Source organism: Nerophis ophidion, unplaced genomic scaffold, assembly GCF_033978795.1.
Source record: "Nerophis ophidion isolate RoL-2023_Sa unplaced genomic scaffold, RoL_Noph_v1.0 HiC_scaffold_35, whole genome shotgun sequence".
NCBI classification, from domain to species: domain Eukaryota; kingdom Metazoa; phylum Chordata; class Actinopteri; order Syngnathiformes; family Syngnathidae; genus Nerophis; species Nerophis ophidion.
Window position 1 is genome coordinate 723,851 of NW_026906957.1, and position 17,872 is coordinate 741,722.

Here is a 17,872-nt window from a genome sequence, read left to right on the forward strand (position 1 = left end):
GGATGTCGAGCGGGTCTAACATGATACTGTGAAAGTTCAATCCATAGTGGCTCCAACACAGCAGTGAGAGTCCCGTCCACAGGAAACCATCTCAAGCGGATCAGCAGCGTAGAGATGTCCCCAACCGATACAGGCGAGCGGTACATCCTGGGTCCCGACGAGCGGTCCATCCTGGGTCTCGACTCTGGACAGTCAGTACTTCATCCATGGTCATCGGACCGGACCCCCTCCACAAGGGAGGGGGGGACATAGGAGAAAGAAAAGAAGCGGCAGATCAACTGGTCTAAAAAGGAGGTCTATTTAAAGGCTAGAGTATACAGATGAGTTTTAAGATGAGACTTAAATGCTTCTACTGAGGTAGCATCTCGAACTGTTACCGGGAGGGCATTCCAGAGTACTGGAGCCCGAACGGAAAACGCTCTATAGCCCGCAGACTTTTTTTTGAGCTCTAGGAATCACTAATAAGCCGGAGTCTTTTGAACACAGATTTCTTGCCGGGACATATGGTACAATACAATCGGCAAGATAGGATGGAGCTAGACCGTGTAGTATTTTATACGTAAGTAGTAAAATCTTAAAGTCACATCTTAAGTGCACAGGAAGCCAGTGCAGGTGAGCCAGTACAGGTATATATGTATGTATATATGTATATAAAGGTATATACAGTACAGGCGTAATATGATCAAACTTTCTTGTTCTTGTCAAAAGTCTAGCAGCCGCATTTTGTACCAACTGTAATCTTTTAATGCTAGACATGGGGAGACCCGAAAATAATACGTTACAGTAATCGAGACGAGACGTAACAAACGCATGGATAATGATCTCGGCGTCTTTAGTGGACAAAATGGAGCGAATTTTAGCGATACTACGGAGATGAAAGAAGGCCGTTTTAGTAACGCTTTTAATGTGTGACTCAAAGGAGAGAGTTGGGTCGAAGATAATACCCAGATTTTTTACAGAGTCACCTTGTTTTATTATTTGGTTGTCAAATGTTAAAGTTGTATTATTAAATAGAGGTCGGTGTCTAGCAGGACCGATAATCAGCATTTCCGTTTTTTTGGCATTAAGTTGCAAAAAGTTAGCGGACATCCATTGTTTAATTTCATTAAGACACGCCTCCAGCTGACTACAATCCGGCGTGTTGGTCAGCTTTAGGGGCATGTAAAGTTGGGTGTCATCAGCATAACAGTGAAAGCTAATACCGTATTTGCGTATGACGTCACCTAGCGGCAGCATGTAGATGCTGAAGAGTGCAGGGCCAAGGACCGAACCCTGGGGAACTCCACACATTTCCTTAACATAGTCCGAGGTCACACTGTTATAGGAGACGCACTGCATCCTATCAGTAAGATAAGAGTTAAACCATGACAGGGCTGAGTCTGAAATACCAATTCGTATTTTGATACGCTCTAATAAAATATTATGATCGACGGTATCGAAAGCAGCGCTAAGATCGAGGAGCAGCAACATAGATGACGCATCAAAATCCATCGTTAGCAATAGATCATTAGTAATTTTTGCGAGGGCTGTCTCCGTGAAGTGATTTGCCCTGAAACCGGATTGAAAGGTTTCACATAGATTGTTAGGCACTAAGTGTTCATTTAACTGCTCCGCAACAATTTTTTCGAGGATGTTTGAAATAAAGGGAAGGTGAGACACCGGTCGGTAGTTTACCATGAGGTCTGGATCGAGGTTAGGTCTTTTAAGGAGAGGATGAATAACCGCTTTTTTGAATGCAACGGGAACAGTGCCCGAGGAAAGTGATAAGTTTATAATATTTAGCACTGATGGACCTAATAATACAAAAAGCTCCTTGATAAGTTTCCCAGGAAGTGGGTCAAGTAAACATGTTGTTTGTTTTATTCCATTTACACGTTGTAACAATCCTTCTAATGTTATTTCATCAAAACGAGAGAAACTATTTTGGATATTTGCAGTATCCGCCGTATATACAATCGTATCTGTGTTACTATAACCCCGTTGTAGCTGGGAAGCATTGTCTTTGATCTCCTTTCTAATAAGTTCAATTTTCTTATTAAAGAACTTCATAAAGTCATCAGCTGAGTGGGTGGAGCTACTGGAAGGAGTCCCTTGTTGGGTTAGCGATGCTACTGTACTAAACAAAAATTTTGGATCGTTTTTATTAATGCGGATGAGATTTGAGTAATAATTAGTTTTAGCTAAGGTAAGCATGCGTTTATAAGTTATTAAACTATCACTCCATGCTTGATGGTGCACCTCAAGTTTAGTCGTGCGCCATTTGCGTTCCAGCTTTCTACATAATAATTTCTGAGCTCTAGTTTCTTCAGTAAACCATGGCGTACGCCTTTTTGGAGCCTTTTTTAACTTCAGCGGTGCTATACTATCAATGGTTTCGCGCAGGGCGTTGTTAAAGTTGTTAGTGAGGTTATCAATAGAGCCCACATACTTTGGGAACGGTGCCATTACCGAGGGCAGTAGGTCCGCAAGAGTCGTCGTTGTGGCAGCATTAATGTTGCGGCTGCTATAGCAGTTATTATTATTATTAGCTTGCCGAACATGAGTCTGAACTTCGAATTTTATAAGGTAATGATCGGACATTACTTTAGTATACGGGAGTATCATAACTTTGGAGACGGTGATACCTCTGACAAGCACTAGGTCTATCGTATTACCGCTGCGATGCGTCGGTTCATTTATTATTTGTGTAAGACCACAGCTATCAATTATAGTCTGGAGCGCCACGCACGGTGGGTCCAATGGGGTATTCATATGGATATTAAAGTCCCCCATTATAATTATATTATCGGCGTGCGTCACTAGATCAGCAACAAACTCTGAGAATTCACTAATAAAGTCCGAATAGGGCCCTGGGGGGCGGTAGATAACGGCCAGGCACAGAGGCAGAGGTGTGGCAGACTTCATAGAAAGCACCTCAAACGATTTATATTTATTATTTAAGTTAGGACTAAAGTTAAAGTTTTCGTTGTATATTAGTGCGACACCCCCTCCCCTTTTGAGGTGACGGGCAATATGCGCATTCGTATAGTTAGGAGGGGATGCCTCATTTATCGCAAAAAAGTCGTCTGGTTTAAGCCAGGTTTCGCTAAGACCGATGACGTTAAGGTTGTTGTCTCTAATGACCTCATTGACTAATAACGTTTTGGGAGACAAAGATCTGATGTTTAGAAAGCCCATATTATAGGTAGTGGGCTGTTTTAAGGAGTTGTTAATAAAATTATCCGTAGTAGCAATATTAATAATGTTGCGTTTATTATGCGCAGTGTACTTAAAATAATTACGACCATATCTAGGAATTGATATGACGGGAATTTTCAGATTGTCTACTTGGCGCTGCGAAAAACTGAACGCATCATAATTTGCCACCTCAGTAGAACGCATGTCTAACTCTGACGTAGTCATAGACACAGCAGAAAAAACATTTTGTGAGTTGTGTATTATTCTACGAAAATTGCTATGTGTACAGGGATCATCCAGCCTGGCGCTGGCTAGTTCTAACTTAACTGACTCCATACCCAGGCTAGCAGGCTCTGTAATTGCCTGTGACCGGGCTTGCTCTAGTGCAGTTAGTCAAATGTGGCTCAATGCGAAGTCTATGTTCCGAGACAAGAGGATAGCGCCTTCCTGGTTAGGGTGAAGGCCGTCTCTCCTCAGCAAGCCAGGTTTGCCCCAGAAAGAGGGCCAATTATCAATAAACGTAAATCCCTGTTGTCTGCAGAAGCTATCCAGCCACCTGTTAAGAGAGACTAATCTGCTATATCTCTCATCATTGCCTCTCCCAGGCAGGGGGCCAGAGACAATTACTCGATGCCTGGACATCTTTCTGGCGAGATTACAAGCCCTGGCTATGTTTCTCTTTGTAATCTCTGATTGTCTCATCCTAACGTCATTGGAGCCAACGTGTATTACTATATTCGCATAACTAGTGGTGCGGTTAGCCTGCCGTACGTGTTTACTAAACCTGTTGCGAGTTAGCTCCCTAAGATTAGCTTCAATGTCAGGTGCTCTGCCCCCGGGAATACACTTAATTGTTGCTGGTTTGCTAAGCTTTATGTTTCGGGTGATGGAGTCCCCTATGACTAAAGTGTGGTGCCCGGTAGACTGGGGTGTAGGACTAGCTAAAGGGCTAAATCTATTATGCGTCTCAACCGGTACACCGTAGCTTGTAGGCCGATTAGGGCTGCTACAAGCTGGGCTAGTTAGCTCGCTACAGCTAACGCTAGCAGATGTGTCCGCAACATCTAAAGTTACGAAATTACACTGCTCTAACTGGCGGACACGGCTCTCTAGCAAAGCCAACCTATCCATGAGTAAAGTGCACGAAGCGCAGGAAGCCATACTCACAGAAACTTTCCGTCGCCGAGTGGGGTGCCAGCTGTCTTCGGGAAGTGGTGGTCACGGTGGCGGGGGAGAAGCTTCCTTCAGACCGGCGCTGCCTTTCTCCGCTAGCCTCGTTAGCTTAGCAGCTAGCTAGCTGATCTCATCTCATTCTGTTTGTGTGTTTATGTCTGCGTACACATGAAAAACATAACAAATACATGAAAATAACAATGAACAATGTACTGTTTAGATTTCAGGGCCCTATGCAAAAGCAATCTGTACACATATTCTTAATATAGGGTACATTTTAACTGACCTTTATTTGACTATGTTTGTCTTTTTGTAGGTGGCTAAAATATGCGGTGCTGCTGACCACCGTATAACGTTACGTTACAGTTTGTGATACACTGACTAACGTAACACTATGTGTAGGTACCTCATGCAACCCTGCTTGAAAAAAATCACTTTACAAAAAGTATGAATATGGTAGCAAACTGCAGTGGATGCAACAGATTGTCGTGTTTGCAATGACGTTATAACCAGAGACATCTTATAAGTAGACGCCGCATTGGCTGCTGTGACGCGAGCAATTTGGCCGCCATCTTGAAGTGGTGATGAGGAGCTGGCGAGCAGCTTAAACTGACAGTTGACAGGTAGAAAACAAAGATGCCGGGCGGTGTTCAGCGTTTTCCTGTTAAAATGAGCGGACTGTTGAAAATATGAATTGGGGGATTACTTTTCACAAGTAAGATTTAACATTAACGTACTATTGCCTTCCGCCTGATTGTAGCTGAGATAGGCACCAGTGCCCCCCGCAACCCAAAGGGAATAAGCAGTAGAAAATGGATGGATGGTTGTATTTTGTGAAAAGAATATTACCACAGAGTTGTGAAGGAGCAAAGATCTTCAATATTTGTATGTGAAAATCACAAAGAAATCTTCTGGAGGAGGATGACGCCCCTACAGGTATTTGCTTTACAAACTTTCAGCCCCACCTAAAACAAAATTCACCAGTTGCCAACGATTATGATGCATTCTCATTTTAGGCAAAATATAAGACAATACTTTCTTAACAGTATGTATGTAACCAGGAATACGTTTTCAAGTAACAATATTCAAATACTAACATTGTTGGGTACAACAGAATTTAGTTTTATTCTGAATCCAGTCAAACAGATTGGTGGTTTTAGCTGATATAAAAACTTACAGGTTAAAGTTAAAGTAGCAATGATTGTCACACACACACTAGGTATGGTGAAATCTGTCTTCCGCATTTGACCCATCCCCTTGTTCACCCCCTGGGAGGTGAGGGGAGCAGTGGGCGCCCGGGAAACGTTTTGGGCGATTTAACCCCCAATTCCAACCCTTGATGCTGAGTGCCAAGCAGGGAGGTAATGAGTCCCATTTTTATAGTCTTTGGTATGACTTGGCGTGTTAATATATGTTTATGTTGAAGTATTTGGCAGACGCATTCATCCAAAGTGACATACATAAAAAATACATATAAAACAATCACTGAAAACATGATCATTTAAGGGAAGAATGTAATAGAATATCAAAACAAAGTGTCAAGACAGAATAAACTCCCTGCTGCTGCAGCAACAGAGATAGTCTATAGGTCCGTAAGATACATAGATATCTAATGTATTCATACATTTTTTTATGTAGAACATATGCATGTATATACATATGTACATGCATATGTTTTTTTCCCCTTCTCTGGGATTATATTCCCAGTATTGATCTGGGACGTCTGGTCACTTATAGCATATAGAATATTCTGTTACTGTTAAGCAAACTATGAATAATAAAACACACCAAAGCATGTGTCCTTTTATCATAGTTACACGTATGACGAAAATCAGTGGTTTTTAGTGAGGTAAGATTAATTAAATGCGCCGACTGTTCATTGCTCCTGCCAAATTAATTGCACTGAGTGGAGCGGATCACCACTCCAAGATGGAGGCCGACTGTTCATTGCTCCTGCCAAATTAATTGCACTGAGTGAAGCGGATCACCACTCCAAGATGGCGGCCGCGCGACTCGTCTCCTCGGCGCCAGTAGCAGAAGTGCTCTATACCGCGTCTACTTATAAGATGACTATGGTTATAACGTTAGCAGTGAGTTTACAGCCTCACTCATTCAACTACATAGCAAATAAAAGTCACATTACTCAGCCAATAAACTTTAGCTTACAATCAAAACTTACCCTTCTTTGTGAATCTTCAAATGTCGAACGAAATTGGAAGTTGTTGCGTCTACATATTCGAACTGCATGTTTTGCATACGGCAATTCGTTTTTTGTTGACCAAGTCGTAGTTTTTATACCCGAACGAAACCAACTTTGGCATTTTTTATCTCAATGGCACGTTGTTTGAGAATTATTCTTCCTTGGTTTTCCTGCAATGTGATTGGATGAATGCTGTGGGAGCAAAACAACAGTACTAATGTGATTGGCTGTTGTACTGAGAGCATACAAGCTGACCTGCAATGTGATTGGCTGTTGTACTGAGAGCATACAAGCTGACCTGCAATGTGATTGGCTGTTGTACTGAGAGCATACAAGCTGACCTGCAATGTGATTGGCTGTTGTACTGAGAGCATACAAGCTGACCTGCAATGTGATTGGCTGTTGTACTGAGAGCATACAAGCTGACGGGAACAACACGCAGACACACACAAATACTGAATGAAAGATACGGAGCCCTCCTGAATAACTTTTTAATCTTTGGGTTTCGGGGAAAGTAGCAAGTCATGTCACGTCAAAAGGCTCAAGTCCAAGTCAAGTCACAAGTCATTGATGTTAAAGTCTAAGTCGAATTGCAAGTCTTTTTAAATGTGGTCAAGTCGAGTCTAAAGTCATCAATTGTATGACTCGAGACTGACTCGAGTCCAAGTCATGTGACTCGAGTCCACACCTCTGGTTCGTGCGACATCACGTTCTGTGATATTTGAATGTTTTATTAATGTTTTGTATGAAAATAAATTATCTAGGAGTAAAAGGGAACCACAATAAAAATACGTGGAATCAGGCAGTAATATCGCTACAATTTCTAGCACTTTCACTCTTGTCATTGCAATGAATGTCGCACGGGGGCGCCACTGAACCCCAACATTAAAGCTGTGTTTGATATACTTTGAATTTATTTTTGAAAAACAAGACACTCGTTTATATCACATTGTTATTCAAATAAATATTACAGGTTATAAAAGCATGGTAACAGTGACAGCAGGCAATATCTTATATATAGCTACCTCTTCGTTAACTCGGCTGTGACGTCATTCCCAGCTTCCGGTTTAAACGGAAGGCAGCAGAAGAGAGCAGTACTGCCTTGTAACGTCAAGTGTGCAGCACATGGACGGAGAAAGACAGTCTTATTATTTGTTATCCAGGTTGAAATATTTACGTCGTATAAAATACATCTTTGATTCTTTATGTAAGGATAAAGTGGTCTCGATGCTCTAGAAGCACTGTGCTGCTTCTCGTGCTATCTTTGCTTGTTAGTTAGCTTAGCTCGCTAGTTAGCTTAGCTTGTTAGCTGCTAACAGAAGACACAGAAGTTATCAACACATCGCTAAGTAGAGATCAAGTGTGAGAGTAAAGTGTTGTGATTGTGTGAAAATGTGCGAAAGAACTATAGCAAAGTATGAGGAGGAACTTTGTCTTACAAAAGAGGAGAAGGAGCGACAACATCAACTACTGGACGCTGTTTTCAAGAAACATCAAGTTGTGTTACACAGAACAGGTTTGTTGACTTCTTACTCTCACATCTTTACTAACTTTACATTTCATTATTAACACTTCTTCAGTAGGAAGATGCTTTGTCTTGTGGGGATGATGCAATGCTTTGATTTAGATCAGGGATCTCAAACACGCGGGCCAATTGCGGCCCGCGAGACGTTATTTTGCGGCCCGCACCCGTTCGGGCTCCAGTACTCTGGAATGCCCTCCCGGTAACAGTTCGAGATGCTACCTCAGTAGAAGCATTTAGGTCTCACCTTAAAACTCATCTGTATACTCTAGCCTTTAAATAGACCTCCTTTTTAGACCAGTTGATCTGCCGCTTCTTTTCTTTCTCCTATGTCCCCCCCTCCCTTGTGGAGGGGGTCCGGTCTGATAACCATGGATGAAGTGCTGGCTGTCCAGAGTCGAGACCCAGGATGGACCGCTCGTCGGGACCCAGGATGGACCGCTCGCCTGTATCGATTGGGGACATCTCTACGCTGCTGACCCGCCTCCGCTTGAGATGGTCTCCTGTGGACGGGACTCTCGCTGCTGTCTTGGATCCGCTTTGAACTGAACTCTCGCGGCTGTGTTGGAGCCACTATGGATTGAACTTTCACAGTATCATGTTAGACCCGCTCGACATCCATTGCTTTTGGTCCCCTAGAGGGGGGGGGGGGTTGCCCACATCTGAGGTCCTCTCCAAGGTTTCTCATAGTCAGCATTGTCACTGGCGTCCCACTGGATGTGAATTCTCCCTGCCCACTGGGTGTGAGTTTTCCTTGCCCTTTTGTGGGTTCTTCCGAGGATGTTGTAGTCGTAATGATTTGTGCAGTCCTTTGAGACATTTGTGATTTGGGGCTATATGAATAAACATTGATTGATTGATCGATTGATTAATATGAAAAATTAATGTTGGTGCGGCCCGCGTGTTTTATATGAACGGCGCCCAACAGCGGTGTACTTGCATACTCTTGATTCTTCTGGGAGACTCCCAATTTTTCAGTGCCCCTCCTGAGGTAATCATTCTCCCGAATTTCATCCAAAATAACAATATTAAGGGGGCACCATGGAGGAACTGCTTTTAGCATCCTCTACAACCTGTACAAACAGCGTGCCAGCCCAGCCACATGCCGTATTTGGCTTCTGTAGATGCAGTAAACAACTGCAAGACATAGTTGATCAACAGCCATACAGGTCACACTGAGGGTGGCCGTATAAACAACTTTAACACTGTTACTAATGTGCACCATGGTGGAAAAGCGGACGAGACGGCAGGTTGTAGAGGACGCTAAAGACTGTGACATCGCGACACCCCCTTAAAATTGTTGTCCGGGTTAAAACCGGGAGAATGCTTGCCCCGGGGGATTGTCGGGAGGGGCACTGATATTCGGGTGTTTCCCGGAGAGATCGCCACAGTTGGCAAGTATGTTACGAGGGCGGTAAAGCCATTCAAAAAAGGTGAATTCATTAAAAAGTGCATGTTGGATTTTTTAAGAAATATTTTCTTGCAGCCCAGCCTCACCCGGTTTCTGCATCCAGTGGCCCCCAGGTAAATTGAGTTTGAGACCCCTGACTTAGATTCTTCACGAAAAGGGGACAGTTTGAGGTTGATGTTCCTCTCAGTTTGTAACAATGTGTGATTGATTGATTGAAGGAGTTATGAGAAGTTTGCAGAGGAAAGGGTACACTTTCATCACGGTACACATTCACTGCTACAAGAAAGCCTGAGATGCTTTCAGTTGAAATATATATTTGAACTCACACAGTACTATGTAGAAAGTAGCATTTAAAATACAAATATACTGCAAGAAAATACATGCAAATATAATTTCAAATAGATAAAAGGCTATGTTTATTCCCAGTTACGAGTAGCCGCAAGCAGTATATTTTCTTTTTGATAGGGACTTCCACATGTTGGTGGTATTGCAGGCAAACACATTAGAACATTTTTGGAGTGAGATCTAGGTTGAATGTGATTTGTACAACTACCTCTGGTGTTATAATGGTGAATATATTTTGAAGTATCTAGACAGGTACATGGGTATGTTAGTGGTATGGTGTATCTTGTACACCAGACCAACTGCAAGAAGATGTACTCTGTCGGCCACCAAGGGCCTCCCCATGTTAAGGAAATGGTTGGCGGAAAGGTGAGCCCGAGATGGACGGTTAAGCAGAAGCCCAATCATTTGGTGTTGGGCTGTCTGGAGTTTGTTTTTCAGGGCTTTTAAGGCCTCACGGTACCAAACATGAACTCTGTAGTCAAAGTGGGGTTAAAGGCCTACTGAAATAAGATTTTCTTATTCAAACGGGGATAGCAGGTCCATTCTGTGTCATACTTGATCATTTCGCGATATTGACATATTTTTGCTGAAAGAATTTAGTAGAGAACATCCACGATAAAGTTCGCAACTTTTGGTGCTGACAAAAAAGCCTTGCCTTTACCGGATATCGCAGACAATGACGTCACAAGTGTGGGGGCTCCTCACAACCTCACACTCTTTTTACTGGGAGCCTCCAGCAGCAAGAGCTATTCGGACTGAGAAAATGACAATTTCCCCATTAATATGAGCGAGGATGAAAGATTCGTGTTTGAGGATATTGATAGCGACGGACTAGAAAAGAAAAAAAAAAAATCAAGTTAAAAAAAAAAGGTTATTGCATTGGGACTGATTCAGATGTTTTTAGACACATTTACTAGGATAATTCTGGGAAATCCCTTATCTTTCTATTGTGTTGCTAGTGTTTTAGTGAATTGAGTTTGAGTTTATTTGGAACATGCAAGCATACAACATGATACATCACACATACAACATGATACATCACACATGCATGTATACAACATGATACATCACACATACAACATGATACATCACACATGCATGTATACAACATGATACATCACACATACAACATGATACATCACACATGCAAGCATACAACATGATACATCACACATACAACATGATACATCACACATGCAAGCATACAACATGATACATTGTGATGTATCATGTTGTATGTGTGATGTATCATGTTGTATGTGTGATGTATCATGTTGTATGCATGCATGTGTGATGTATCATGTTGTATGCATGTATGTGTGATGTATCATGTTGTATGTGTGATGTATCATGTTGTATGCATGCATGTGTGCATGCATACAACATGATACATCACACATACAACATGATACATCACACATACATGCATACAACATGATACATCACACATGCATGCATACAACATGATACATCACACATACAACATGATACATCACACATGCATGCATACAACATGATACATCACACATACAACATGATACATCACACATACATGCATACAACATGATACATCACACATGCATGCATACAACATGATACATCACACATACAACATGATACATCACACATACAACATGATACATCACACATGCATGTATACAACATGATACATCACACATACAACATGATATATCACACATGCAACATGATACATCACACATACAACATGATGCATCACACATGCATGCATACAACATGATACATCACACATACAACATGATGCATCACACATGCATGCATACAACATGATACATCACACATGCATGTATACAACATGATACATCACACATACAACATGATACATCACACATGCAAGCATACAACATGATACATCACACATACAACATGATACATCACACATGCAAGCATACAACATGATACATCACACATGCATGCATACAACATGATACATCACACATACATGCATACAACATGATACATCACACATGCATGCATACAACATGATACATCACACATACAACATGATACATCACACATACAACATGATACATCACACATGCATGTATACAACATGATACATCACACATACAACATGATATATCACACATGCAACATGATACATCACACATACAACATGATACATCACACATACAACATGATACATCACACATGCATGTATACAACATGATACATCACACATGCAACATGATACATCACACATGCATGTATACAACATGATACATCACACATACAACATGATACATCACACATGCATGCATACAACATGATACATCACACATACAACATGATACATCACACATGCATGCATACAACATGATACATCACATATACAACATGATACATCACACATACATGCATACAACATGATACATCACACATGCATGCATACAACATGATACATCACACATACAACATGATACATCACACATACAACATGATACATCACACATGCATGTATACAACATGATACATCACACATACAACATGATATATCACACATGCAACATGATACATCACACATACAACATGATACATCACACATACAACATGATACATCACACATGCATGTATACAACATGATACATCACACATGCAACATGATACATCACACATGCATGTATACAACATGATACATCACACATACAACATGATACATCACACATGCATGTATACAACATGATATATCACACATGCAACATGATACATCACACATACAACATGATACATCACAATTTCCAGTTTCTATTTTCAACATGTTGGAAAAGGAGTAGGAAGAAGCAGAGCTTACCCCTTTTCTTTACATAACACTTGCTAAAACTTTTGTTCACTTCCTGTTCTCAATGTATTCACAATGTATACTCCATAAGTAATAAGTAATCACAATAAAAATAAATAAATAAATAATTGGTGAAGTAAGTTTTATTCCATACGATGAGATAAGTACGATTATTTTGAGAATGAATGGGTGAATAAAATCAGAATGTTTATTATCATGGTTCTTTTTCTTTCTACTTTGTAAACACTTTAGGTTTGAAGAGTTTCTTGAAGTGGATGATATTAGTACATTGTTTGATTGCTTTGCTTAATCCATTCCATCATTTAATTCCACATCCTGATATACTGAAGGTCTTAAGTGTTGTACGTGCATACAAATGTTTGAAATTACATTTTCTCTAAGATTATATTTCTCTTCTTTTGTTGAGAAGAATCGTTGTATATTCTTGGGAAGCAGGTTATAGTTTGCTTTGTGTATAATTTTAGCTGTTTGCAAATTCACTATGTGGTGGAATTTCAGTATCTTTGATTCAATAAATAAAGGGTTTGTATGTTGTCTATATCCAACATGATGTATTATTCTAACTGATCTTTTTTGTAACACTGTTAGTGAATGAAGTGTACTTTTGTAGTTATTTCCCCATATTTCTACACAGTAACTCAGATATGGTAACACTAGTGAGCAGTAGAGAATATAAAGTGATTTTTGGTCCAGAACATTTTTGGCTTTATACATTATTGACATATTTCTTGCTACTTTGTGTTGTATATTTTTTTACATGAGATTTCCAGTTCAATTTTTCATCAATCATTATACCTAGAAATTTGGTTTCATTTACTCTTTCAATTTCTATTCCGTCTATTTGTATTTGTGTTTGACATTTCTTTTCTACTGTTACCAAATATCATTATTTTAGTCTTACTGAGATTCAATGATAGTCTGTTTTTGTCAAACCATTTTTTTAATTTGTTCATTTCTTCTGTTATTTGTATTATCCTCTTTGTGTTCTCTCCTGAACAAAACGCTGTTGTTTCATCCGTAAATAATACTAACTTTAAATCTCTTGTAACTTTACAAATGTTATTTATATAGAGATTGAATAATTTAGGTTCCAGTATTGATCCCTGAGGTACACCACAGGATATATTTAGTGTTGTAGAAGTGTGTTCGCCTAGCTTCACGTATTGTTTCCTGTTCGTTAGATAACTTCTTATCCAATTGAAGACCAACCCTCTGATGCCATATCGTTCCAGTTTTTTGATTAAAATATTGTGATTAATTGTGTCAAATGCTTTAGTTAGATCCATAAACACTGCTGCTGCACATTTTTTACTATCTATTGCATTGGTCATGTCTTCTGTGATTTCAATTAAAGCCTTTGAAGTTGAAACATTAGCTTTGTATCCATATTGGTTCTCTTCGAGTATTCTATTTTTATTTATGAAACTCTCTAATCTTTTATTGGACAGTTTTTCAATGATTTTAGAAATTTGTGGAAGTAAAGAAACAGGTCTATAATTTGTAAATAGATGTTTATCTCCAGTCTTATAAATTGGTGCAACTTTAGCTATTTTCATTTTGTTTGGAGATGTACCTGTTTGAAATGATAGGTTACTGATATACATTAATGGTCCTGAGATCTCATCAATAACCTTTTTTATCGTATCCATATCAATTCCGTTACAATCAGTTGAAGACTTTGATTTACACTTTTTCACGATTTTAACTATTTCCTCCTGTGTCACATTTCTGAGGAACATGGAGTTGGGATTTTGCTCTATGGTATCATTATAGTCCTCAATTGAAACTGGGTCTGGATTCCTTTCTTCCAATTTTGGTCCAATATTTACAAAGTAGTTATTAAAGCTTTCGACTACTTCCTTTATGTTGTCATTATGTTTATTTCCATCTAAGAAGTATTGGGGGTAATCCCTCTTAGTGCCATTTTTAATAATGCTATTGAGAATGCCCCATGTTGCTCTCATATTATTTTTGTTCCTGTCCAATAATTCACTGTAATATTCTTTTCTACATGATCGTAGTATGTTTGTTAACTTGTTTAATACTTTTTTTACTTAACTTCTGCCTCTGTAGTTCTTTGTACTATAAATTTTATAAATAGTGTATTCTTCTTCTTACAAGCATTTTTTAATCCTTTTGTCATCCATGGTTAATTATTCTTTCTATGTTTACTACTGTTCCGCCCGATTGTAGCTGATAGGCGCCAGCGACCCCAAAAGGGAATAAGCGGTAGAAAATGGATGGATGTTTACTACTGAGTTGTCTCCATGGACAATGTTTGTCATAAAGTATTATGGACTTGTTTAAGAAATGTTCGTATGCTTCATCAACCTCTTCTTCATTGTACACATTGTCCCAATCTTGCTTTTGTTGCTCCATTTTGAAAGCAATCATCCTCTTCTCTGTGCACAGTCTTTGAAATGTCCTTCTGTCTTCCATGTTCTTCTTCTTGGAGTTTCCATCATATATTGTAAAAACTGGCAGATGATCCCTAAAGTCGGTTATAAGTAGACCACTTGTGGTGTTATTATCAAAATCATTGGTAAAATATGATCAATAAGCGTGGCACAGTGTCCTGTGATGCTGTTTGGCTTTGTGATTTTAGGATATAAACTGATGCTGTACATTGTATCAATGAAGTCATCAATAGACCTTTGCTTGTTAGGATTCAATAAGTCAATATTAAAGTCACCACATAAGAAAATTATTTTTTGACCATTGTCCATGTAAGTTGCCTTGATCCATTCTTCAAATGTTTCTATACTTGACTTAGGTGATCTATATATACAACTGATTACTATGTTTTTGCTATTTTCCTGACATATTTCGATGGTAATACATTCTAAGATATTATCTATAGCTAATGACATGTTTTTTACCACTTTGTAGTTCGGGTTCTTCATCACATACACAACTACTCCTCCTCCATTTTTGTTGGCTCTGTTGATGTAGTTTAGTTCATATCTTTCCAGATCAAAATCTATTCCTTTTTTTATCATCAATCCATGTTTCTGCGACGGCGATCACTTTGAAGGGTTTTTTGATGTGCTCCAAAAAGTTCTTAATGTTGTTGTAGTTTGCATACAAGCTTCTGCTATTAAAATGAATAATTGACAATTTATCACTTTTAATGATGCTATTGTATTGCTCATCTTTGTAATAAAAACAATTATTACTAATGTGGGGGAAAAAATGTGTATCTGGATCTATATCGTTTTCCAAATCCTGGTTTTTGTGCTCTTTGTTGCAGAAGTTTTGTAGTTCCATATTTCCTTGCTCAACAATCTTTGATGTCGTTTCAATAATGTCTATAAGTGTAGATGGATGCAGTCCTGAATCTAGGTCTTCTTTTTTAGTCGTCCCTTGCAGCGTAGTAGTGTTGATGTTGAATTTAGGTGCTTGTTTTCTGTCAGAGTCCATTATCATCGTTGTTGTGGAAGCTGTGTAAACTTCAAATTTGTCCAGGTCTTTGATGTCATTGACAACAATTACTCTTGCTTCTGGACCTCCATTCAGCTTGATGTAGATTTTACAGTTGGCGCTCCAAGTTCCCTGGATTTTTCCCTGCTTTCTCATGTCGCGTGCTTTCTTGGCGATTCCAGCATTATGTTTAGTGAGATGCTCATTCATGTACACATTTGTTCCCTTCAGCTTCTTTCCCTGTCTCAGCAATGCCATTTTAGATGTTCTGTTTACGAGTTTCACGAGCACGACTGGAGTGGCGTTGTTGTCTCTTCTGTTCAGTGGGATGCATGTTTCGATGGTATTAATGTCGATTTCAATTTCCTTTGATTGCAGAAAGTTGACCACTTGCTGTTCTGCAGAGACAAGGTCCATTTCATCTGGTTCACCTTCATTATTCACAGCCTTCGCATAGGATCTTGGTTTAATTCGGTGCCCTGTCACCATGATATCATTCATTCGTTTATCCTGCTCCATTTCATCTATGATATTCCACAGCATGGAGTTGTCTTCTTGAAGGGTCTTCATTTGTTGGCGCATATCTTCTTGAAAGGTCTTCAATTGTTGGCACATATCAGAGACTTCATTTTTTCTGGTGATGATTTGAGTTTGCAGACTTTTCACATCTTATTTGTGTTCTTCCATTGCTTTTTTCAGATCTTTTTTTATTTCTTTCATGTCTTCTTTCATTTCTTTCCAATCTTCTTTTAATTCATGGAGTATTTTTAGTAGTACTCCTTCTTGATTCCCATCATGTCCTGTTTCCAGTCTCAAATCTTGGTCCCAGTTGTGTCCTGTGTCGGCTGACACCGAAGGTTTTGGGTTTCAGTCTTCTCTTTAACTTTTGGCATTGTGGCAGATCGATGACATCAGTGACTCTTGTGTCTTAAACGGCAGTTACTTTAGCAACTTGCAGCACGTTTAACTTGTTTGTTCCAACAATGCGTACCTTGCGTTGTACACAGATCGATTTCAGGTGTTAGTCTGTCAACTTATAACACTCTGCGCCGTTGGAAGCACTTTAAAACAGCTGTAAACTCGCCGTAGCTTTTGGTTGCTCGGCAACCGCTTTGAGCTGCGGTAAGGCGCCGATGGCTTGAGGCAAACGTATCATCCAACTTGCCTTATTTCAGCGTATCAGTGCCTCACAACTGACCAAAATGAGGTCAAGGATGCCAGGTGACTCTCCTGTGGCTGTGATCGCAAATCAGTTGTCAAAATCTTCAGAATAAATAAAAAGTCCGGTAGCAAAAGCGGAGCCTTTTTTTTTTGTGTCCTTTCTCGTGAACAGGAAGTGACGTATTAGTGAGTTTAATAGTACCTGATAGTTGGAGGGGTGTGTCCACGGCTGTCTTGAGGCCAGTCTCTGAGGGAAGTCGACGGCAGCTGTATGGATGGCGCAAGTTCAGCTGATCTCCGGTAAGAGGTGACTTTTTAACCACAATTTTCTCACCGAAACCTGCAGGTTGACATTTGGTCGGGATCCATGTTTGCTTGACCGCTCTGATCCATAGTAAAGTTTCACCTCCGGGAATTTTAAACAAGGAATCACCGTGTGTTTGTGTGGCTAAAGGTTAAAGCTTCCCAACTCCATCTTTCTACTTTGACTTCTCCATTATTAATTGAACAAATTGCAAAAGATTCAGCAACACAGATGTCCAAAATACTGTGTAATTATGCCGTTAAAGCAGACAACTTTTAGCTGTGTGTGGTGCACCGCTAATATTTCCTTGACGTTTTCAC

The 17,872-nt window shown here is 39.8% G+C and overlaps 1 protein-coding gene across 1 annotated transcript in view; it reads left to right on the forward strand.

The window, feature by feature from the left end:
* Nucleotides 1-17,872, forward strand: part of LOC133546625 (zinc finger protein 135-like) — a 49,442-nt gene that overhangs the window by 24,945 nt on the left and 6,625 nt on the right. Inside the window, exon 4 of the mRNA XM_061892406.1 lies at nucleotides 7,913-8,066. Coding sequence (XP_061748390.1) covers nucleotides 7,913-8,066 — 154 coding nt within the window. The remainder of the gene's footprint in view (nucleotides 1-7,912; nucleotides 8,067-17,872) is intronic.